This window comes from Castor canadensis, chromosome 3 (genome assembly GCF_047511655.1).
Source record: "Castor canadensis chromosome 3, mCasCan1.hap1v2, whole genome shotgun sequence".
In the NCBI taxonomy this organism is placed as follows: Eukaryota; Metazoa; Chordata; class Mammalia; order Rodentia; family Castoridae; genus Castor; species Castor canadensis.
This window is the reverse complement of record NC_133388.1, coordinates 199,410,929-199,434,067: the sequence shown is the minus strand read 5'-3', so window position 1 is coordinate 199,434,067 and position 23,139 is coordinate 199,410,929. Positions and strand designations below refer to the sequence as shown.

General features: G+C 56.6%; 2 protein-coding genes across 9 annotated transcripts; one reads left to right on the top strand and one right to left on the bottom strand.

Moving 5' to 3' along the window:
• Positions 1-22: 22 nt before the first annotated feature.
• Positions 23-8,326, bottom strand: Kifc2 (kinesin family member C2). 5 transcript variants are annotated; one of them, XM_074069467.1, is made up of 19 exons: positions 8,198-8,326; positions 7,496-7,556; positions 7,165-7,244; positions 6,870-7,021; positions 6,521-6,659; positions 6,234-6,376; positions 6,086-6,151; positions 5,871-5,999; positions 5,393-5,470; positions 5,165-5,279; positions 4,979-5,088; positions 4,504-4,612; positions 4,189-4,346; positions 2,145-2,249; positions 1,941-2,062; positions 1,716-1,839; positions 1,473-1,602; positions 1,129-1,385; positions 23-1,038 (listed from the first exon to the last, which is right to left on the bottom strand). In XM_074069467.1, the coding sequence occupies exons 2-19, from the start codon at positions 7,540-7,542 to the stop codon at positions 784-786; spliced, it is 2,319 nt and encodes a 772-aa protein (XP_073925568.1). In that variant the 5' UTR covers positions 7,543-7,556; positions 8,198-8,326; the 3' UTR covers positions 23-783. The 5 variants fall into 5 exon arrangements, with proteins under 5 accessions (XP_073925568.1, XP_073925569.1, XP_073925566.1 ...); XM_074069468.1 differs by having other exon boundaries at positions 6,870-7,018; XM_074069465.1 differs by lacking the exon at positions 8,198-8,326 and having other exon boundaries at positions 7,165-7,246; positions 7,496-7,661.
• Positions 8,327-8,831: 505 nt separating this feature from the next.
• On the top strand, positions 8,832-23,128 carry LOC109691167 (zinc finger TRAF-type-containing protein 1). Of its 4 annotated transcripts, none has more exons than XM_074069470.1 (4): positions 8,844-8,936; positions 19,324-19,562; positions 20,191-20,402; positions 21,958-23,128. In XM_074069470.1, exons 1-4 carry the CDS (start codon positions 8,844-8,846, stop codon positions 22,347-22,349), a joined length of 936 nt encoding a protein of 311 aa, XP_073925571.1. In that variant the 3' UTR covers positions 22,350-23,128. The 4 variants fall into 4 exon arrangements, with proteins under 4 accessions (XP_020026564.1, XP_073925571.1, XP_020026563.2 ...); XM_020170974.2 differs by lacking the exon at positions 8,844-8,936 and adding an exon at positions 11,351-11,707; XM_074069469.1 differs by lacking the exons at positions 8,844-8,936; positions 21,958-23,128 and adding exons at positions 11,351-11,707; positions 20,665-21,610.
• Positions 23,129-23,139: the final 11 nt, after the last annotated feature.

The window sequence follows — 23,139 nt, the reverse complement described above, 5'->3', positions numbered from 1 at the left end:
GAAACAGCAGGCACAGTCTTGCTGAGAATCCACAAGCTTTATTGGGTTGCCCCAGAAAAGGTTGTGACCCAGCTGGACACAACCCTGTTCCTGGTCAGTCATGCCTCTGCCTCCCCCACACCCAGGGGCAAGGCTGGAGAAGTAAGGCTCAGCCTGGAGTAGCCCTTCTTGGTCCCATCTTCTCAGGCCCACACACCATCTATCTATCCATCCATCCATTATCTTGTCTGCCTCCCCACCCTGGCTCCAGGGTGGGGGAGGGAGAGCCTAATATTGGATCCAGTCTGAAGTCCTGCCCTCCTTCAACTGTCTGGGAAGGAGGTAGCACCTTTTTGGGAGAGTTAGGGAATAAAGACCAGACCCTACATAAGTCTTGGGGTGATGTGGTGGGGGGAGATAAAAGTAAAGGAATTTACAGCATTTTAATTCCAAGTCTGATTTTGGGGGCAGGGATGGTGACTTGGGAAACCTCTTGGCCAGAATCTGGGGTCTGGTTCCTGTGGCCCTGGGATCCCCTGCTGTGTACTGTGATAAGGGCAAATGGTGATAAGGGGAAAGAGCCGAGGGCCTGTGGCCCAACTGGGGGGCGGGGGCAATAATTTCTCCAAGCATAACTCTTCATTGGCTGGGAAGGTGGAGGGGCAACTCTGGGGAGGGGGAAGGGTAGGGAGTAGATCTCCAGAGGTCAAAGAGTTATCCTGGTAGATGAGGTGTAGGGACTTTTCTATTGCCTCTGCCAGCAGAGGTACATCCGGGACCCGTAGGGAGAGTCTCTACCCAGGACTAAGGAGGCAGGTCCCCTGGGGATGAGAGATCTAAACCGGAGCAGCTATCGGGGCTGGGACTTGGAGGGCTGCCAGGAGAGGGGGTAGGGGTGCAGGGGGTTCCGGTGAGTGGGGTGTCGGTACTGAGGGAGGAAGGGGTCCCGGAGCGTGGGACCCTGTGGCGCCGGGCTGGCCCCAGCTCCACTTGGCCCACTCGTTCAGCGAACTTGAGTGAGCAGACCGTTTCCCCAAGGTCCTCTGGCCGTGTAGAGATCTGTTGTTGGGGGGAGGGTCAGTGTTGATGAGTGGGTGGTGCCTTACATGCAAAGGACCTTCCTACGCCCCGCCCCACGCCTGCGCCCACCTGCAACAGTAGTACCACGGTGGTTCCGGGGCCCAGGGCTGGCTGTAGCAGGCGTGTGAGCAGGGAGTCACGGAAGGGCACATGCGGCCGACGGGTCCGCAGCGCGGCCATCACGCCTCCTAGCGCCAACAGCGAGCGGTTGATAGTCTGGGCCTCCCGCAGACGCTGGGCGCCATTCGGGTCTTTCCGCTGCGTGCCGGCAGCCCCTGCTTTCCATGCGCGCTCAGATCCTGCCAGGTCCACCAAGTGCAGGGTACCTGCAGAAAGCAGGGAGCCCAACGTGAAGAGAGGCAGACCTCTAGTGTGCTGGAAATCCCTCAGAGCTCAGACATGAGCAGCGGTACCTGCGGTCCTTGGAGTGCGCTGCGAAGAAGCAGCACACAGCGTCAGTGTAACTACGGCGTGAGAGCGGGAGCTGTGCTGGTTCATGGCAGTTGCGGCGGTGGCCCGGTTGCTCCTCCCCAGGCTCAGCATCTAAAGGGTGGAGCGTCAGGGCTTGCCTGGTGTGCAAGGGCCTCACCCCCTAGGTGAGCTCCCACCTGGGGGGTGAGGCCCTTACAAGAAAGGGCCCTGGAGGGCAGCCTTACCTGGTGTAGGGTCTCCAAGTTGCCTACATCCCAGTGGGTGAGACCAGCCACCTGAATTCCCCTCTGGCCTGCTGGGCCTTGTCTCACTGCCAGGCGTTCTGGAGGCCCTGGGGCCAGAAGGTCCCTAGTGAGAAAGAAGGAAGAATTTGGTTCAGTGGACTCAAGGGATGGCCAGAGAGGACCTGGGCCAGGGGCAAAGAGAAGGCCACATGGAGCAACCCTGACCTGACTGCCTCATTGTAGATCTCCACCATGCTGAGGGTCACTCGGTGCTGCCCTCCAGTCCCCATCTCCCGGAACAGTAACTGCAGTGCCCTAGGAGCTATACCAGGGTCCTCAGGTGGGCCCTGAAAGTAGTGTTCAGTACCACATTAGGCTCACATCCAAGTGCCTGGGGCCTTCCCCCCCCAGGTGTGGACCCCAACCCACCTCCATGCTGTAGGTCTTCCCTGTCCCAGTCTGACCATAGGTGAAGATACATACACTGTAGCCTCTGAGGCAGGACAGCACAGCTGGCTCTAACTCTCTGAAGACCTGGGGGCAGAAGGGGTTGGAGAAATTTCCTGAACCCCTCCTTCATTCCCTATCCAAGACCCGGAAAGGTAGTAAGTGCAGTGAACAAGGTGAGCAGAGTATAACTTGCCCAGGGGACGGCTCCAGGGGACTACAGAGGTGGTCACAGAGAAGACACCCTCTACCTCCCTGGAAAAAGTGTTATTTGCAAGAATTGGCCAGGAGGACTAGAGGCGTGGCTCAAGTTGTAGAGTGCCTGCCTAACAAGTACAAAGCCCTGAGTTCAAATTGCAGTAATGCCAAAAAAAAAAAAAGCCAGGCAAAGAAAGGAAGAGACATAACAAAAAGGAAACAGCCTGTGCAGAGAATGTGGAGTCCTGAACACAATTTAGGAGCTCCTGGGGAGCACTGGTCAAGGGCTAGGTGCTGGAGCTTGATTGCTTGGTTTGAATCCAGGGTGACTTGAAGCTAGTTACTCATCCTTCTTGTGCCTGTCTTCTGTGTTCTGTCTGGTACCTATCATGAGAGTTAAAGGGGAATGTGTCCTAGAGGGCCAGAGTAACACTTAGCATGCAAAGGATGAGCCCAGGAAGGGTTTTGTGGGTATGGAGGATAGTGATCTTGAGAGGTGCAGAGAGGTGGCTGAGGGGGGATGGGGCTGAGACATTCATCCCAGATATAACAGCCTTCGGAGCAACTTTAATACCAGAAGGTCCCTACTATCTGGGTGGCTATCACCTGTGCTTTAAGTCCTTACCTGATGGCTCTGAGGACAGAATCTATAATTGGCAAAGTGGGACTAAGAGTCCCTGACTGGGTGAAGGAGGCATGAGGGGGGTGGCACAGAAATGGGGAACACAGGTGAGAGACTTTATGACAGATGTCTTTGGTGCAGACATTAGATCAAGGACCCTGTCTAGAAGGCTGCCCAAATGATAGTGGGTAAGGGAAGGGGGCTATTCAGGACTGCAATTTGGGGTGGGAGCTGAGGCCAGCGGGGGACAGACAGATGTGTGCAAAACAACTCAAGGGTGGGTCCTCTGTCCCTGTCAGGTACTGACGTCATAGTGTCCCTATGAGGCCAGAAGGCAGCCTGGGCCAGGCACGGGTAGCTCATGCCTATAATCCTATATAATCCTAGCTACTCAGGATTGCAGATCGGATCCAACCCCAGAGAAATAGTTCTTGAGACCCTATCTCAAAAAAACCCATCACAACAAAGGACTGGCAGAGTGGTTCAAGTGTTAAGATTAACTGCTTAGCAAGCATAGTCCCTGAGTTCAAACCCCAATGCCAAAAAAAAAAAAAAGGAAGGCAGCCTGGGTCTGCATTGCTGCCAATTCTGTCCCTTACTTAATTCCTTCCCAGCTCTGAGTCTCCATCTCAATTACAGAAGCTCCTGCTGCAAAGTTTGTGCAAATAGAGATGAAGCATATAAAGCAAGTTGGTGGCGGGTTGGGGCATGAGCCCCTACTTTTCCACTGGTGTCTGACAGGAAAAGAGGAGATCCAACCAGGGCAGTGGGAAATGCTAGGGCTGGCAACTGACCTGCTCACTTCTGCTCACACTCAACCGGCCTTAGAGGGTTTTCGCTCTCACAGGTGGGTAGATTCTAGACCCTAGGGAGTACTGGCCAGTGCAGCTTGGGAGGCAGAGGCCCCAAGCTATTACCTGTGGGGTTAGGGAACTGTCTCCACCACTGTGACACTCAACCATGTTCTGCAGTTATGTCTATATGAGCAGTAACTGTCACCTCAGGTTCATTTTCCTTAGTTCTCAGCTGGGAGGCCAGTCCTGCCTCCCAAGCCCTTTGGAAGCTTCCTTCCCTGCTGGAGCCCAGCCACCCTCCTTTCTTCTGTGGGAAAAAAAAAAAAAAAAGACAGGGAAGGGGAAACAAGCCTCTTCTGGACTCCAGAGGTCTCTGAGGAAGGTTCAAGATATGTGCAAAGGTGGCTGTCACCTCCTCTTGGCTGGCATCTGGAGGAAAGACCCAGTCTAGATGGAAGCGACGCTGGCGCCCTCTATAGCAAGTGGTGACAGTGCCCCCTGGTCCAGGTTCCAAGTTTACCAGGCTGGAGGGTGTCCCTGGCCTCAGCCTACAAAGCACCCGGATGTTCCCTGCAGTGGGATCACATCAGTAGGTTGCCTCCTCCGCCCTGAAGCATGGAGAGGTTCCATATACTTCAGCTTCCCCCACTCACCGCAGACACCAACAACCACCACTTATTCCAGCCTGCCCTCCCCATCACTGCTCCACACCCCAAGCCCACCATACCTCTGAGCTCCAACAAACGCCCTGGGCATCCAGTTGGGGGCTCTTGCTGCCCCTCAGGGAGCTCAGTCCCAGACCCTCCAGTTGACAGTGCCCCCAGGGCCCAAGATACCTAAGAGAATAGCAATGTAGGGAAGAAAAAAACAGGTGTCCAGGCAGTTCCAAGCTGGGTGGGATGCTGAGAGCAATATGGAGCTAGGGTGTGGCTATGGTGTCTACAACTTTCAGTGGTTGTGGGCCCCTAGGGGCATCATTCAGTAAGTCTGGGATAGAACACAAGAACCACAGGCAAGGACATCACATCATCTGTCCTTCTCAGCAACTGTCAGTTTGCACAGGTCAGAAGTTAGATCACTGGGTCACACACAAATTATTCTGGTCCCAGAGCCAACAACTGACCTATGAGTACAGCAGCTTCCCAAGACTGAGAAGGGAGTAATAATTTGCTAGGAAGTGCTAGGAAAGGTGGAGTCCTGACCTGGCCCCGGGCCTCACTCAGAGAGCCTTGACAGCTCTGGGTAAAGGTGCTGACCAGTCCTCGGAGGTCCCCACAGCCCTGACGCAGGCTGGCCATCCGTGCCCGAAGTCCTGGAGGGGAGAGGCTATTGAGAGGGAAAGCCCAGACTCCAGGGCGTCCCATAAGCCCTCTACTCCCAGCTCTTACCTGCCAGCTGCCCATGCACCTGCTGTAGCTCCCGTCTGCAACTCTGCTCTGTCTCCTGCTGGAGCTGCTGGAGGGCCCTTCGAAGGCCCTGCAGCTGCACCTCCTGAACTCCCAGCTGCCCCACCCAACCCCACCCCTGTCACTGAGGAAACAGGCACTTACCAGGTCCTGCCCCAGATGCCCCCTCCCAGTGTCCCAGCCCTCCTTGTCCCTAGGCCCCAAACCCACCTGGGCTTGAAGGGCTTCTGTGGTGTCTTGGGCCTCCTGAAGCCGGCCTTGGAGCTCCAACAGTGCCTCAGCCTCCTCCTGCAGGAGGATGGGAGTCAGGTGGGCCATAAAGCCAGATGGGACTCAGGAAGAGGCTTTTGTGGTCCCATTTCCCAGATGAGAAGGCCAAGTCAAAAGTGGAAGGATAGCTTAAACCCATTTCTCCCAGCTTCATGCAGGACTCCTTTCCCCAGTCCCTCTCCTCTCCTAGGGTTGCTCAGAGGGGCCATAAGGGGCAGCCTCATGGCTCCCCCTCCCTGATGGGGCTGCCCTACAAAGACCATTTCAGGGTCTGTCTATAGTCAGAGTTGGTTTCCTGCTAGAGTTTCCTGCTTCAACAAGCACAAAATCCTGAGGAGGCTTGGGCACTGTTGGTAGATGACAGATGTGCTGCAGAAGGCTGGGTCACTGGTATGGCAGCAACCAAGAAGTGGGGTACCTGTGGGGCCCTGGCTGGGGGTCCAGGGCCCCAGTGCAACAGGAGGTCCCGAGTGAGGGTCAGGCTCTGTTTCAGGGCCTCGTTCTCCAACGTGAGATGCTGAACTCTTTTCTCTGAATCCGTCGCCCCCTGACAGAGAGAGGGATCTCCTCAGGATCCACCTGAAATTCCATCAGCCCTTCTGCCTGCTCCCTGGCCTGTCCCAGCAGTCTTACCACTCCAAGGCGCAGTCTGCCCAGCTCCTCCTCCTGCTGCTCTAGCTGCTGTCTCAGCTCTTCCAACTGCAGAGGAGTCAGGGAACAGGATAGTAGGCCTTTTTTGAGCCCAATATGTCCCAGTCCCTGCTGCTCCTGGGTTTCCCACCTGTCCAAGGATGAGTTGTTCCAACCGCTGCCAAGCTGTCTGCTCCTCCTCCAACTGGGGGGACTGCTGTTCCTGGGCCTCAGTTGGTACTTCACCTGGGATGGAGGTGGGTTGGGAAGGGCTTTCTTCTTGCGATAGAGATCCTGAAGAGGGGTGGGCCCAGTTAGGACCTAAGGAGGTGTCTGGCCTGAATCCTGGGGAGCAGAGCTGGGCTTGGGACTCTGGATTCCAGGCCACCCAGGTTCTGATGGGACTTGCTTCCTCTATAGACAGTACCCCTTACGAACCATCTAGGGTGGGGGGCTCCAACAGCAAAGCTGGCTGAGTCCCCTGGAGCAGGGTCTGCCTCCCCCTGGAGCTCCGAATCCATGTCAGAAGGGCCAAGAGCTGACTGGTCACTGTCAACAGTGGAGGGACCTCACCAGTCTGTGAAGGAGATAAAAATCAGAGAAGGCTGGAGATGTGGGTCAATCACTGGAACCCTGAGTTCAAACCCTAGTATGAAAAAAAATAAAAAAACACAGAGAAAATTGAGGGGTAGGGTTGTGTGCGGTGGGGAGTGGGGGGTGGGGGGGTCTTGTGTAGAGAGGCGTGGATGCTGGAGTGAGAGCCCCTTAACACCCCCCCCCACCTCACCTTGCCCTGGTCATGTGGATTCTCATAGCTCTCTTCTGCCCCCAGCTGAACAGAAAGGAACTCAGCAAGGCGCATGAGAGCCTCTTCCAGGGACACCGCTGGCCGGCCCTCCGCTCTCCCTTCTGGCCCATCCTCAGACTCCGAGCAGCCTGCTAGACCAGGTAATGGGGGGGCTGCAATCTGTGTCACGTGTTGGAGGCTGGGCCTCTTCCTCCCAATGAGGCCATGACACCCTCCCTCTTTCAGATTGCGGGGCTCCCTCAAGGCCCCCTGCAGCGCCCCGACCCGCACATACCGGCTAGGCCGGTCAACCCGGTCCACAGATCCGACGTGAGCTGGTCGGGGTGACGACGACCCTTGGGCTTGCAGCGGGTTCTCTAGGGAGAGAACAGGGGCGCCCCTGAGGAGGGGGCAGGTAGCCTGTGGGGCTCCTTTCCTCCGGAAACTGGATCAAGAGGGTGCGGCTGAAGTCTATGCTTCCAATACCAGTTCCGAGACTGTAGTCCTCGGAACGACCCTGCTCCCAAGCGCCAGCGCCCAAAGGCCGTAAGCAGTGCGGGACTGCCACCACCTGATCTCGGGGTGGGGGCGGGGATCCACTGGCTATACAGGCCCACCCTGCTCACCTGGGCGGGGTCCCTGGGGTCGGCAGTAGCCGCCGCTGCCCCGCCATCCCTGCGGAAAAGGCTGTAGAAGATGTAGATGAGGAGCGAATAGAAGGCATACATGGGGGCGCGGGGCGGCTAAGAGCCCCACTTCGCGCCGCCCCGCGTCCCCGCGCCCGATTCCGCACCCGCCCGCCGCAGTGCCCGTGCGCATGCTCGCGGCGGCCGCCCCCACGGCCCGGCTCCCACGAACTGAGGGCGCGCGCCGAGGGGCGGGCGTGGGGACTAGGGTCCCCGAAACGGGTGTCCCCAAGGCTGCACACAACAGGGCCCACCCCTTTTCATGGACCCGCCACGCGCCCCCCTCTCTCTACTTCGCGGACAGCGGGGTTTGAGAGCGCCTTACAGACACCTCACCACCTTTAGGAATCCCTCCCTCCCTCCGCAGATACCCCACCATTAGCAAGCTAACGGAATCCTCTTCGTACAGGTGTGCAACCTCCACGCCCCTCCCTGGGAGCCCCGCCCAGATTCCCTCGAAGCCCCGCCCCCCTCAGCCTCGCCCATATCTCCTCTCCTATCGTAGCCACGCCCAGACTACTGGAAGCCACGCCCCTTTCCTCAGTCCGGTCCTTACCCTTTCGAAGCTCCGCCCCTACTCTCTCAGCCTCGCCCAGATCTCTCTCGGACGACGAACCATCCCTAGTCCTGGTACCCACTTACCGGTCCCTACAGGGCCCCTTCTGGTTCCGACCTCCTCCTTTCCAACTCCACTCCTCCAAGAGCCTCCTACAGGCCTCGCCAGCCCCGCCCCGGCCGCTCTAGCCTTCGCTCTTCTCGCTGGTGGCTGTGGCCAGGGCTCGCCTGGGCCACCAGAGGCCGGCCTCCTCGAGGAGGCGGGGCCGACGGTGGTGGGCAGGTTCAGGCCTCAAGCTTCGTGCCACCGGGAACTGCGCAACCCCCAGCCTGCGGAGGCAGGTGCCATCTCTCATTCCCGAGCGAGGCACGGAGGACGGTTTCTCGCAGAGCGGTGGGATCGGGCCCTGCGCACCCACGTCGCTTAGCAGAGCGTCCCAGCGCTCTGCTTGGGCTCACATCCGCCCAGCCATATCCCAAGTCGCGTTCCCCTCACTCCTTTTCCCCTCCCCCTCCCTTCGAATTAGTTCTTCTTCCCTACAGGTGTGTCCAGTGGCCTCAAAGCTCCAGAAAGTTTTGGACTGAACCTATTCCAACGTCTTCTTATGGGTCCTTAGAACCTTGGATTCCTGGAGAACTGCCCTTAGGGTCCCAGGTCGCTGGCTTCTGTGCATTCTTCTCTTCAAAGTTGAAGATACCCTTCCTGTCTCCTCAGACTACTGCCCAAGGTGCCATGGCCCCAAAGCCGGGGGATGAGTGGAGCATGGTTCTGTCCCATCTGGTGCTGGGAGTGGTGTCTCTGCACGCAGCAGTGAACTCTGCACAGGTGAGTATCTACACTTTCAAACCTTAAGGACCTACTTTCCTGCAACAGAAGGTAGGGGGAGGCAAGTCTAAGGTCAGGTCTCCATGACACCCCCAAACCTTTCCCCGCTTAAATGGATGGCCCTTGCCGGACATGGTGGCTTACATCTGTAATCCTAGCTACTCAGGAGGAGGAAATCAGGGAGGATCGAGGTTCTAGCAAAAAGTTAGGGAGAAAAACCCCCAGTGTGGTGGCCACATCTGTAATCCTAGCTACTCAGGAAGCACATGTGAGAGGACTGCAGTCCAAGGCTGTCTGGGGCAGAAACAAGAGAAAAATAACCTAAAACAAAAAGGGGTGGAGAAATGGCTCAAGTGACAGAGGTTCTGAGTTCAAACCCCAATGCTACCAAGAAAAAAAAGAATGGGTAGCCCTTGCTCCTTTTCCCCACATATCTTCCTTTACCTGTGTTAACAGTCAACTCGAGGGGCTGCTGCTGGCTTCCTGCTCCAGGCATTGGCTGCTGCCACCATGCTGGCCCCAGGGCTGGGCACACTTGAAGACTGTCTTGCTGGAGACTGGGTGGCCACAGTCATCGGCCTGCCCCTTCTGGCCTTTGATTTCCACTGGGTTCATGGGGACCGGTCCTCTGCCAACCTGCTACTGGGAGGAGGCATGGTTCTGGCAGTGGCTGGTGGCCACCTGGGCCGTGAAGGCTGCTCTGTGGCTGGTCAGGCAGTACTGCTGGTGGTTGCAGTGACCATCCTCATTGTGGCAGTTTTCACAGCCAACACTTATGGGATGTGGGGAGGTGCAATGCTGGGTGTGGCAGGTCTTCTGAGCCGGCTGGAAGAAGATAGGCTGCTGCTGCTGCCGAAGGAGGACGTCTGTCGCTGGGTCCTGGCTGCGGGCAGTTGGGCCTACTGCCGGGCCCTGCACACACAACGCCTGCAGTGGGAATGACAGTTGGATACAGCAAGGCAAGGCTCCTGCCCTAGCTACCACTTCTCCATTGGCCTGCTTCTCTCCTAGGGATAAGCTTCCCTTCCTCCTGAAGTGGGTTCGCTGCAGGTTAATTGATTAGGGGCAGACCCTGAGTGCTGTCCCTTCTCTGGTTATATGTAGGTACTTGCCTAGGCCAGAATGAAAGCGACAGGATTCAGGCATATTTGAGGCCTGATTCTGAGAAGGACATGGTTGTGGGTCCATAGAGGTTTGTTTTCCAATAAACCTTAGACTTTCTTGAGGAATATGGAATCTGCCCATTTTTGAGAGGGACTGAAGTGCCTTCTGTGAGATTCTTAAGGCCCCCTAGGTTCTTAAGCTGATTTCCTGAGCCAAAGGAGGGAATGCGCTGGAATTAGGTTGGGGTCTTATTCATTCTGGCCTTCTGGCACCTTTGTCAGAAGAGTGCCTGTGCTGGAAAGACACTGTCTCAAGCCCTTGCTCTCCTGAGATGTGGTAGATTTGCAGATAGCTTGCTGGGCCTGGCGGGTGGCCCTGTGAGGCAGTGACCTTCACCGGCTGATGGCTGGGTTATTTATTTATTTATTTATTTTGATGGCTGGGTTAGTAAGGACAGGAGAGGGCTGTGCCACAGTGATTCACAAGAATGCACATCCTTTTCGGAGCTGACTCAATTACTACGTTTGTCCTCTGTTATATGCAAACCAAGTGAATCCCTCTTCTGTTTGCAACCCTAGGGATAGGAAATGGGGCCGGATAGAGCAGTGGGTTAGAGGGCCTGAATGCCCCACACACAGTTCTTGTGCTTGTATCCTATGGAAGCATAACCTGTCCTGCACAAGTCAGAGGTATGGTCGGCTGGGTTTTTCAAGTTCGTGATCTTACACTCCAGTGAGCCAGGCCAGAGCCAAGAGCTTGCAAGCTCAAATCTCGGGGGACAATGACTCAAAGCACACCCAGACGTGAGACTCTGGGGGTACTCATTCCTGCTGACTCTCGAAGTGTGCTGAGTGCAACAACCCGGGATTAACCAGCGGGCTTTCCCGCCCCAGGTGCGCGGGACCTCCCTGCCAACCATCCCCCGCCACTCAGCTGCCTGGGCCGGGCCTCTCCTGCCCACCTTCTGCAGGAGGCGGGCCCTCGGGCGTCTCGCGCCCCCATTGGCTCTGGCTGCCTTTTTCGTCTTGCTCCGGGTGGCGCTCCTATTGGCCCTGCGCGGAGCCCACGTGATGGGGAAGACGAGGGGGCGGTGGCGCGCGGGGGTGGGGCGCTTAGCGAAAACAAAGATGGCGGCCGCGCCGGGGTTGGTGGCCGCGGCGGCTGCGGGCCGACGCGCGGGCCGGGCCCACTGAGGCGGCAAGCGGGCTGCGGGATCGCGGCGGCAGCGAGAGGCCGGCGGGGGCGCGCGGCGCCCCTAACTTCCAGCCGGCGAGCGCGCCGGCACCCGCCCGCCGGGCCGGCCGGCCGCGATGTCCGGCGCTGAGGAGGCCGGCGGGGGCGGCCCGACCGCGGGGCCCGCGGGTGCAGTGCCGGCCGGGGTCGGGGTGGGGGCTGGGCCTGGGGCGGCCGCGGGGCCGCCAGCGGCGGCGCTGGGTGAGGCGGCGGGACCCGGGCTCCCGGACGAGGCGGGCCTGGCCGGCGCCCGGCAGCTGCAGGAGGCGGCCGGCGACCCTGATGCGCCGCCCAAGAAGCGGCTGCGGGCGGCCGAGGCGGCCGAGGCGGCGGCAGCGGCAGCGGCAGCGGGCAGCGGGAAGCTGGAGGAGCGGCTCTACTCGGTGCTGTGCTGCACCGTGTGCCTGGACCTGCCCAAGGCCTCCGTGTACCAGGTAGGGCCGCCGGCCCGGCGCCGCGTCTCCTCGAGGCCGGGCCCGGAGGCCGGAGGCCGGAGGCCGGGGACCCTCTCCGATACTCACATCCGCCTTCCACGCCCGAGAGACCCCGCGCCTGCCCTGAAGCTCCTCGTCTTCTCTGCCTTCTCCGAGCCCCCTTTTTCCGAATTCAGACTCCCTTATTTCACGGTCTGTTTTCTATCTTTCTTAGATCCCGCCTCTCTTTCAGGTTCCTTCAGGGTCCCCTCCTCAACACCTCCCAGCTCCCCTTCATCTGACCCCGCGGAGAGCTGGAGACAGGTGCCCACGCTCCCTGCCCTCCTCAGCGCCCGCCTCACTCGCAGGCCCTCTGGGCACAGAGGCCTCTTTACTCTTTACTGGAGACTTCGATTCTGGCAGCCACACCCCCAAGCGTGTCTGTCCACATTTGAACTCCTATGTACATCTCCTTTTTTTGTCCTCCAGACCTCTGTTTCCTTCTGAAGAACAGGAAGAAGGGAGGGAATTGCCTCTCCCTCCCCCCACCCCACTCCTGTCCCTGGTCTGGAGGAACCACCTGCAACAAGCCCCACAGTCTAGGTACTCTCTCCAGCTCCAGCCTCACTGGGTCTCCCACCCCAGCTCACCTCATCCATGCCAAGCTGGCTTTCTAGGCTGCCAGTGCTGTGATTCTGTCTTCCCCTTGCCCATTTGAAGACCTAGCATGACAGCTGGACTCAGGGTTCTTGACCTAAGGGGTACTTGGTCCAGGTGGGTCTAACATGCTCCCTCCCAGATCAAAGAAGGCAGACCTCTGGTTGAGGCTCACAGTCAGAGGTCAGTGTCTGCCTTCCCGATTACTCTCTCCTTCTTGCCTCCCAGCCCTTTTAAGAAGCAAAGCAGATTCCCTGCCAGTTTTCTTTGCACGTAAAGGACCTAGAAAGTGGCTGGTGAGGCCTTGTTTCCCTCCATCTTAGTGAAAGGGGCACTTTTGTTGTAAGGCTAATCTGCATTGCTATTTCCCCAACCTCTGGATCTCCCAGCCCTTCCTACTTTGGCTTGAGGTTGTTGGGGAAAAACCCACCCTCCTGGTTGTCAAGTGGGGGACCAACTGGAGAAGTACTTCCCACTGCTGGTCTAACTCCTTACTTTGGGGGCCATTGAGCTTGCTTGTAGCCTCAGCTCCTTTTTCCTTGCCACAGTCTCTTGGTCCCCCCTTTTGAAAGAATTCTTCCTTTCCTAGGCATTGAGTGAGAGTCCACAAGCTAAGCCAGTAAGGGATCTCTGACATGGGTGGTCCCAGGGAGTCAAGGATTTCCTTGTTTCCTTATTTCATCTCCTGTGGATGGGCTAGAGCTGACATGGCTTTTGGTCCACACATACAGCCACAACTCTGCTTCTGCCCAGAACAGCTGATGAGCAGACTGCTGAGGCTGGCTGGTTCAAACCGGCCTGCTCTGTGCTGGGAGTAAGGTCTGGCCTGGGTAGCTGGAGGCAGGCAGCTGAACAGTTGTGACAACATGATGGCAAGGGCTGTCCTGACAAGTGCCCTCCCAGGCCGGGGCTGCCCAGTGACTTTCCAGAGAGCAGACATGCTAATGGAGGAGAACTGGGCTCTGTACCAGCCCCTGCCCCACCCTGGTAACATCCTGCATCCTTCCCTGGTAACACCCAGAGTAAAGGTGTTTTCCCATCATCTGCAGAGGCCCAGAGACAAGGGCAATGAAAACGAATGTGTGGTTGTAAGAGAGCCTTCAAACAAGTGTTAGGACTTACTTTGGCTACTCACAGATGCTGTGTGAGATGAGAAGGGGGCCAGGGGAAAGAAGGAAGTTTCCTAGTGCCTCTGAATGTGCCAGGGACACTTTACGTGGTGGCCTTCTACCATGTGTGGTAATCCTGGAGGGTCAGTGTTGCTGTCCCCACCAAGGCATTGTGGGTCAGGACAGTCCTGGAGACTTGGGCTCTTGCCCAGTCTTCTCAGAGAATCTGCACACAGATGGTATGGTCATGGCCCCGGTCTGGGTCCACTGCTGGCTATCACCTCTGTCTCGGGTTAGTGCCTCCATTTTTTGCTAGCCCTCTTTGGTGACCCAGATCAGTAGACTGTTTCTTGTGGGCCAGTCTCTGCCTTCTCCTTCTGGCATCATTTTGGCTGACTCCAGCAAAACACATTGCTCCTGGTGAGCGCTAGCCATGTAGTGTGTCCTGAGGGCTGTCCCTGAGGAGAAACGGTAGGTGGCTGGTGCTGGGCTGTGGGGAAAACTCACGGGCCTCTGGAATTGGCTGGGTATGTGGTAACTCAAGAGTGTATGGTCCAGTCACCAGATGTCACCTGTGTTGCCAGGGAAGTTTTGGATAGTAGTGAGAGCAGCTGTAGGCCATATGCATCCAGTCATCTGGCTGGTCCTGAGACTGAGTCTTTAGACCTGCAGGACCAGCTTTCCCACACACTGACACATCACAGACTGAGGAACTTGCTCTGGTGTAAAATCAAGGCCTTTAGTCAAGTGACATTTGGTGCTGTGGTCGTGTCATGTCAGGTTAAGGGCCACAGCAGGCACAGCATATGTGTGCTTTGATGTTCTCTGTGTGGGTGTTAGGTGTGTCCTGGGTAACTAACCAGGCAAGGTGTGTAGTCAACTTCTGAGGCCTGGGTGGGCCCTTCCAAAGTCCCAGGCATGCATCCAGTGGGTGGTTAGAGGGCTTCAGGGGCACTTATACAGGATCTTCTGGCCAGACCAGGCTGGGCAGATGGACAGGAAGCTCGTGGTGGCACCCTGATCTGGATGCAGCCCTGAGAGTAGTGTGACCTATTAGCACCTCTGCTTATGGAAGTGGTGCCTGGGATGTTGTTGCCATAGCCTGATCCCTGACCTCGCTCTTCTAGCTCTCCTGGTACAGTGCTTTATACAAGACCCAATGTGGTCCTCCATGAGATAGACCCAACCTGCAGATGATAACCAAGCACAGATCTTGGCACTGGCAACGGAGGAAGACACCACCCATCATTCCCACTTCTTTCAAGCTCTCCAGTACAGGGATCAGTTGGTGTAGGGCCTCTGTCAGCAAGATGTGGTCTAGCCTATACCTGATAGAGCCCCAGCTGCTCTTTCTGACCCAGACCCTGTGGGAGTGCCGTCACTGCTTCTGCATGCCTTCTGTCTGAGCTGCCCTCTCCATGTCCCTGCCCACCTTTGCTCTTCCTCTTGGGCCTGACTGAACACAGGGTTCCGTATCAGGGCCTTCCCTTCTTCCTACCGCAAGGATGCCTATCCATCCCCATCCTACTTGAGCATTCTGTACTGTGAGCCCTGGGGAATGGTTGGTACATCCTGCAGCTGTCCCATCCCAAGGCTTCTTCTGCCTATGAGCCAGGTTTTAGCTTGGGAGACTGATTACCTGATTGATAATCCCATTGGTAAAAGGCCCAGAAAGCAGAGACGTCCATCTCTGCCCAAACCCCCGCCTCTGAGTGCACACGGTGTCCAGGGACCACCACCTACATGGCCTCAGTGCCACTGATTAGTTCTTTCAGGCAGGAAAAAGTTTTGGAAATAGATCTGCTTAGGTATTCAAAACTGTGTTGAGCAAGGAGGGTTTCTGGAGTCTGGCCAGGTTGAGGTTTTTGGTGGTAGTTTGTCATTTTGAGTTAACTTTTAGATCTGTTTATTTCCGAGTTAGAGCTACGCTCCTGGGAATTGCTGGACCCTTTCTGAGTCCTGACACTAGGATAGGAGGTTAAATGTGGCTGCCCCGTGATTTCAAACCTAGCCCGGGCAGAAGGTTCATATCCTGGTATCCCCCTTAACCAGCTGTGTGGCCTAGAGAAGGAGCCAGTCCTGCTTACGCCTGTGCTTGACTAGGGAGTTCAAAAGACTGGGTCAAAGCTGGGCGCCAGTGGCTCACATCTGTAATCCCAGCTACTCAGGAGGCAGAGATCTAGAGGATCATGGTTCAAAGCCAGCCCAGGAAAGTAGTTTTCGAGACCCTATCTCAGTAAAACCCATCACAAAAAAGGGCTGGTAGAGTGGCTCAAGGTTTAGACTCTGAGTTCAAATCTCAAGACCACCAAAAAAAAAAAAAGACTGGGTCAATCATGTGGGGTGTGCCCCTAAGATGCTACCGGGCCCAGTAGAGCCTTGTCTACACCCTAGACATGGTGGAAGGCTCTGGAGAGGAAGGGAACGTCCAGCTACCCAACCAATGTTTTGGGGTTAGTATACAAAAGGAAGCCCCTTGACTGCATTTTGGCACCATGGCCTTTAACAAGGGCCTATGGGTCCCTTATCCCACAGGCAAGAGGCTGAGCTTTTCACATGGGCCTGCGTGCCGTTTATTCTCTTGAGTGGGTCAAGGTTTGAAAGAGGTTCTAAAAGGCCAGTTGACCACAGGGGCCTTGTGATCAACTGGAAGTCGTGGGTATCTATTTCCTTAGGCTGTATATGGCTCAGGGGAGGGCTCCTCCTTTAGCCTGACCAGTCTCTTAACCCAGGGGAGAAGCCAACCCAGGTTCACATAGGCTGAGTGAATGCACATGAGCTGCCAACAGCCAGGCAGAGGGAAGAACTGGGTGCCATCCTGGGGATGCAGGTGCAAATAAGTAACTATTTCTGGGCTACTTGCACATACTCAGCATCTGCAGAGGGGCCTAGGACCTCAGCTTCCCTTGGGGTAGGGTCCCCAGGGGCTCTGCCATAGATGACCACAGAGGTGGTATTTGTTTTAAGCCTGCTGTGATCTGGGTACCAAGCCTTGCTCCAGACATGTCTCCCACCTCATCATATTCATCACCTTCTGCAAGTGAGGAAACTGAAACCCATAGAGGAAAGGTGATGAGCCCAGGATCATGCTGCTGGTGACATCAGACTGGGGTCTTAGTCCAGCACTGTGACTCCAAGCTAGCTCTTTCCTGGGAGGACCTGGGAGACCCTGCAATGTCATCTTGGATTTTCCTGGCTGCTGGTGGGAAGACAATCTGGCCTGGGCACTGCAAAATCTATTTTTGAAGGCACCTGGGCTCTTGGGGGGCCTGGTCCAAGCATGTCAAATGGGCACTATGGCCAGCACTGTGTGGAGTCATCTGGGGCCCAGCTTTTGGCTAGGCAGTGGATACAAGTCAGGAGCTAAGTACAGTCTGGCCCAGCCATTGCCAAAGCTGAATATGCCTGCCCTGTAGCCAGAACTGTATGTGGAGTTGGATCTTGCTCAGGAGATTGTGAGAAGACTTTGGAGCATGGTGGCTATTCTGCTGGGGGTGGACTACTTGGGCTAGGTGTTGACCTAGAGTTTACCTAGCGAGTATCTCTGGAACAGCTGATGAGGGGCTGCATGTAGGTGTGGGTTAACCCTTGGATGAACCAGTAAACCACAGTACATTTGTGGGTTTTGTTGTGTTTAATTTTTTGTGGTAGTGGGCTTTGAACTCGGCCTCACACTTGCTGGGCAGGCACTCTACCACTTGAGCCACTCCTCCAGCCCTCCACAGAACATTCTGGGTCTTCCTGTGCTCAGACTCAAAGCTGAGCTGTTGGAGCTGAAGGAGCAGTGACCTCACTTCTCCCCCAGAACTTACAGACCACCAGGAGGCCCAGACAGCCAGAGGAGGGCAATGTCAGCAGTGCTTCCCTGTGGTATGGAATTGACCTGAATCTGTAGGCCCCAGAGAAATAGGTCTATGGCCAGGCTAGCCAGGCTCTGGTGACTTTTGGAGTGGGGAGCAAGAGCAGTGCTGGAAATAAATGGTGACATGCTTGACAGCCTCAGTGCCGGGGCCCAAGACTCCCTGAGTCTGACTGGGCTGCTCAGAGCCAGGAGGAAAGGTCCAGTAGACTGAAGGATGAAGGGTTTGAAAACCTTGGGAGGGCCAGGCTGCAGCAGGAGAAATGCTTTTACCCCTCTGCTCTGCTGGTGGACCCTGGAAGTAACTTTGCAGAGTTGGGCCCGGAGCCTCATTCAAGGCCCTGGGAACTTCTTACCAGGAGGTGCCTGGAGCTGTCTTCATGAAGCAGTATGGGGACACCAGGTCCTGGAGGGGTGTTGGTGCTGGCGTTCTCATTAGGGGGATGCGGTATGGTGCTATGTAGTTGAGCCTTACTTCTGAAAGGGCCTCCTGAGATTCCCTCTCTGGAACACATGGCCACTCAGTTCTGACTTCCAGAAGCCACAGCACTCCCCGGCCTAGGTAGCTCCCAGGCAGGTAAGGGCTGAGAGGACCCGTGCCCTAAACTTCTGGTCTGTGCCTTCAACAGCTGCGCCCACCCTAAACCCCAGTCCACTCTCACTGACTCCTGGACATGGAGAAGGAAGGCTGATTTTCCCACCCAGGACCTCCCTCAACCCCCCTCCCCCACCTCAGCCAGCCCATACATCTGGTCTGGACCCAGGTTCTGGCTGACCCCTACTAGGCCCTATTTGTCCAGGCCCAGGCCAGCCAGGTCACTCTCTTCACCTGTAGTACACATTTAAATTTTTAACCTAACTCAGAGATTTGAATGCAGATAATGTATGGCATTGTGGATGTGGTCTCTGTGGTAAGCCTCTCTCTGTCAGTCCTCAGCAATCAGGTTCCATCACTCACTGGACCCTAAACCTGGCCTCTGAGGGTAGAGAGCTGCTGAAGCGATTAGGTGTCAGCTGAGGTTTACCAAGAACCCCACCTGTGCCTGTGTGGCCTCCTGATACAGCCAGGCAGTGGCCTTATGAGTGCCCCCTTCCTTAAGCACACTACAGAGAGTCAGTGTCCCCTCATACTTTCAGCCCCTCAAGGACCAGGTCCACAGCCTAACCTGTACAGTGACACCAAGTGATATTCATTGTGTGTTGAGTGAATAAGACACTCAGGATGGGAATGATCATGACAGTCTGCTGTCCACATGATTGAGGACCCTAGCAGGAAGGGCTTGGCTCCTGCTGACCCAACTTACATCAGCCCAATTCAGCACCATGTCCCACATGCAGCCCCCTTTTTTCCACCTGTCTCCATCCTGGCCCAGCTTGGCCTCTTGATTGCCATAGCCTTGTGCCATCAGTTCTGGGGCAACCTTGGCAGATAGCCACCCTCCCTAGGTGCTGGCAACTGCTGGCTCTCATCTGTGTTCCCCAGCGAAGGCTGGCTTGGAGGGGCCAGGGTTGAGGTCAGCCTGGGCTGGTCCTAACCCCAGCATGAGCAGGCTTTATGAAAGCCAAGGAGAGTGTTTGCCTTGGCATGGGTAAGCAGCATTTACTTTCCCACTGGACAGCTGCTAGCTGAGTGCCCCTGTCCTGACAGGCTGAGAGCTGGGTGTTCTTGTAGGACAGAAAAAAATGGAAAAACTGGATTTCAAACCCTAGTATAGTCTGATCAACCACAGCCAGCCTGCCTCAGGTTGATCCAGGATGCCCATGACCTGAAAAAGCACTGTTCTCCACAGAGCCTAGGCTGGAATGTGTCCTGCCATGTCCCCCCTGAGCAGCTCTCAGTGTTTGCTAGATACCAGCTGTACTCGGGACCAGCATATACTCCATTCCTCACCAACTAGAGTCCCAGGGGACAGCTGGCCTGGCCTGGCTGGAACCAGCAGGCGCAGGCAGGCATGTATGTGTGTGTGCATCCCACAGGTCTGTGAGCTTCACCTCCCTTTCCTTCTTCGCAGTGTACTAACGGTCACTTGATGTGCGCTGGCTGTTTTATCCACCTACTAGCAGATGCCCGGCTGAAGGAGGAGCAGGCCACATGCCCCAACTGTCGTTGTGAGATCAGTAAGAGCCTCTGCTGCCGGAACCTGGCTGTGGAGAAAGCTGTGAGCGAGCTGCCCTCAGAGTGTGGCTTCTGCCTGCGCCAGTTCCCCCGTTCCCTCCTAGAGAGGCACCAGAAGGAGGAATGCCAAGACAGGTAACTGCTATGTCCAGGGTTCAGCCACAACGTGTGGGGCCCAGGACAGGGCTTAAAGCCCACCCTGGTACAGGTGAGGCCTTGTGCAAAATGATGTGGCTGTCTTCTTTGTCTGCACCTTGAGCATTGAATATGCAGCCAAGTGACAGCCCTGTAGATCCCCCCAGAGGGCAGAGAAGGGTTTGTACCCAGCTATAGCTGGCACTCCAGGGTTCTTTGTGGCTGTGGGGTAACCCCTCGGAGGGCCCAGGACAACATGGCCAGTGCCTGGCAGGGCCCTGGCATGAAGGCTCTCCTGAAGTAAGGCTGTGTGGCCATGGTCAGTGGCCACTTACTGCTAAGCAGAATGAGAGACACCACACCTGCATCATCTGGGTGCAGGAAGCAGGCTGGCTCACAGCTCTCTCTCGTTCCTCCCTCGCTCTCTGTCTCACTTCTCCCTCTCTTTCATACACATGTGTGGATGCATGCGCACGTGTGCTCTGAGCTTGTCCTGGTGGCTAGGGTCACCATCAGTGTGTTCTACAGGGAGAGATTTTTGGCTGAGCAGAAGCAGCCTCTGGAGGACAGCTGGGCATGGTCACCTTCTCCAGGTGCAGGTGTGACCACTGTGCTCACCTCCTCCCAGGGTGACCCAGTGCAAGTACAAGCGCATTGGCTGCCCGTGGCATGGCCCCTTCCATGAGCTGACAGTGCATGAAGCTGCATGTGCCCACCCAACTAAGACGGGCAACGAGCTGATGGAGATCCTGGATGAGATGGACCAGAGCCACCGCAAGGAGATGCAGCTCTACAACAGTATCTTCAGCCTGCTCAGCTTTGAGAAGATCGGCTACACAGGTGAGGCGCCCCACCACCTGCTGCATGCTGCACAGGTGTTGGCTGGGGCAGGGGGGCTGAAGGCCAGGGGCCTGGGCGGGACAGCAGACTCTGGGCAGTGGACACAGGCTGCGCCGGATAGCCAGGTTCAGGACAAGCTCTGGGTGGACAGACGGATACTTTGAGGAAGAAGACAGGTTGGAGACTAAGCAGAGGGAGGGGCCGATAGGGCACACCTGCATGGCTCTCATAGCAGCCCCTCCCACCTGTCCTTCCCACCTAGGCCCATAACTTCAGCAAGGTGTCATCCTCACTGTGTGGGGCTCTACAACCTTGGGATCTAACCAGAAAGTTGGGTGTGTCTTGTGGGGAGACTTGGGAGCTCAGTGTGTTACCCTCAGAGCCTGGAGCAAGAAGAGCACTCCATCAAGTCAGGTCCTGCCTGCAGACGGTCACTGAAGTGGCCAAGCGGCCTCCTGAGGCTGGAATGAAGCCATTCAGGGACAGGGCTCCTGTGTGAGCTGAGGGCACCCAGTTCAGACTATAGAACTTGGAGTGGATGCCTACAGATGGGCAGGCTGGACTGGGCCTATACCCACTGGATCTTGTGGCTTCTGGGCCACTGCTGCCATCTTTGAATATGTCGGGGAACAGGATCCAGGCCAGAGCCTGGGACAAAGAACAGCAAGAAGCACCTGCTGGCATTGGGGCCACTCAGGGAAACTCCATTCCTCTACGGCTCAGCCCATGCCATGTGGCCAGCTCAGAGCACCCAGGGCGATCATGGGCAGCCAGTCACAACATGCTGCTTAGACTGGGCCTGGCTATGTGTAGGCCTGAGAGGCCAAGGGCCTATGGGACTGCACCAGCAGAAAGCCATGACCCCAGGTTAGGAGCAGCTTCAGCTGATCTGGCGGGCCATGGGGGCTGGGTGGGCTGGAGCCAGGTGGGAAACCCCATCCACGCAGGAAGGACTGGCTGCCTGAGAGCCCAAGCCTCCACAAAGGGACTTGCCAGCCACAGGCTGTGGGCTCACAAGAGGACTGCGAAGGCAGGTCTGCCCGCTGACTGACGGCCCCACAGACAGCCGGGCAGAGCCCGCATCACAGTGCAACACCCAAGGAACTGGCACTCCCCTCAGGCAGGGCCAGGTGCTACATGCCTGCCCACTGGCTTTTCTGGCAGCTCTGTATTGGAACCAATAAAGTGTACTTGTTCTCAGAACTGCATCCTGTCTGTGTGTCTGCTTACCCTGCCCCTGTGGGGCACTGGGGCTGAGGGTGAGGAGGGCATCCCTGTGGGTCGGCCACACCTGGGACAAGGCCTGACCTCTCACGGCCTCTGGACTCTCCAGCTAATTGGTGTTAATTCTGTTTGTAGTTGTTTCCCCCAAAGCTTGTGCGCCTCCATTTGCCATAATTGCGTTTGACTTGCCTTGTGACAAGTAGAGCTCGCTGTGTCCGGGTAAGTTGCCTTCCTCCCTGGCTGAGCCTGTCCTCGGCCTGGTCGGGGAAGGCGCCGCCACCCAGCACTGCCCAACACTAACAGTTGGCTGTTTCCGGCCCTGTCTCCACAGAGGTTCAGTTCCGGCCTTACCGCACAGATGACTTCATCACGCGCCTATACTATGAGACACCGAGGTTCACGGTGCTGAACCAGACATGGGTCCTGAAGGCTCGTGTGAATGACTCGGAGCGCAACCCCAACCTGTCATGCAAGCGCACACTTTCCTTCCAGCTGCTCCTCAAGAGCAAGGTCACAGCACCCCTGGAGTGCTCCTTCCTGCTGCTCAAGGGCCCCTATGACGATGTGAGGATCAGTCCCGTCATCTATCACTTTGTCTTCACCAATGAGAGCAACGAGACAGACTATGTGCCACTGCCCATCATCGATTCTGTGGAATGCAACAAGTTGCTGGCTGCCAAGAACATCAACCTACGGCTTTTCCTATTCCAGATACAGAAGTAGGCTGGGCCCAGGATGCCCGAGGAGCAGAGTGCTGCTGCCTGGCACCTCTGTCCCATCCACCCCTGGCTTGGCAGCAGCTTCACACGACTATCTGATCATTTTAGCAAAGGAGGAGAACAAACAAAACCAAACACTGGGAAAGTCTGCATGCGTGTATGACGGGGTCCCCACCTCCGGCACACCCCCTTCACCCCCGCCTCCCCCCTTCTGCAGGCAGTCAGAGGCTGGGCTGACCACAGAGGAAACAGTACTGTGGGCTCCCCAGGCTCAGGGATGGGTGGCAAGGAGGGCAAGAAGCTAGCCACCCCTGCCCCAGCTCCCATCCTCATAGCAAGGTAGCGCTGCCTGCTCTGGTTCCCGGGCCGGGCTCAGGGGCCCTCGCTAACTTCAGACGGCATATTTGATTGCAATTAAAAAGGCAGCCTTGTTTCCTACTTTCTGTTTTGTTGGAGGGGAAGGAGTGGCTGTGAATGGACTGTGTGGGAGCTTTGGTTTGGCCTGGGGGTCTGAGCTTACCTCGACCCTGGTTCTGCACCTGTGCGTGTCCCTCAAGGAGAAACTCAAGAGTTGCTGCCTACTCCGCTCTGTCACAGGGGTCAGAGCTGAGATCTGTCTGGTCAGGGAGAGCCAGGGAAGCTTGGGGCTCCCCCAGCCACTGACTATTCCAGGGAGGCAGGACTCAGCCACCAAGGCTCAGCAAATGTTTTCGGAATGCAGGGTGAAATTGTCTCTTCCCAGGAAAAAATAAATAAATAAACTCTTTCCAGGCTCTTCTATAAGTGATACGGTT

Bases quoted from the DNA above. Each gene is read 5' to 3' on its own strand.
- Kifc2 (XM_074069465.1), bottom strand. From the start codon at position 7,597: ATGTATGCCTTCTATTCGCTCCTCATCTACATCTTCTACAGCCTTTTC. The intron at 6,377-6,520 runs GTTCGTAAGGGG...ACCCCTCTTCAG, and splicing joins GGAGCCCCCCACCCTAGATG to GATCTCTATCGCAAGAAGAA. The intron at 4,613-4,978 runs GTCAGGACTCCA...CTATTCTCTTAG, and splicing joins TGAGTGAGGCCCGGGGCCAG to GTATCTTGGGCCCTGGGGGC.
- LOC109691167 (XM_020170974.2), top strand. From the start codon at position 11,351: ATGTCCGGCGCTGAGGAGGCCGGCGGGGGCGGCCCGACCGCGGGGCCC. The intron at 11,708-19,323 runs GTAGGGCCGCCG...CCTTCTTCGCAG, and splicing joins CCAAGGCCTCCGTGTACCAG to TGTACTAACGGTCACTTGAT. The intron at 20,403-21,957 runs GTGAGGCGCCCC...CTGTCTCCACAG, and splicing joins TGAGAAGATCGGCTACACAG to AGGTTCAGTTCCGGCCTTAC.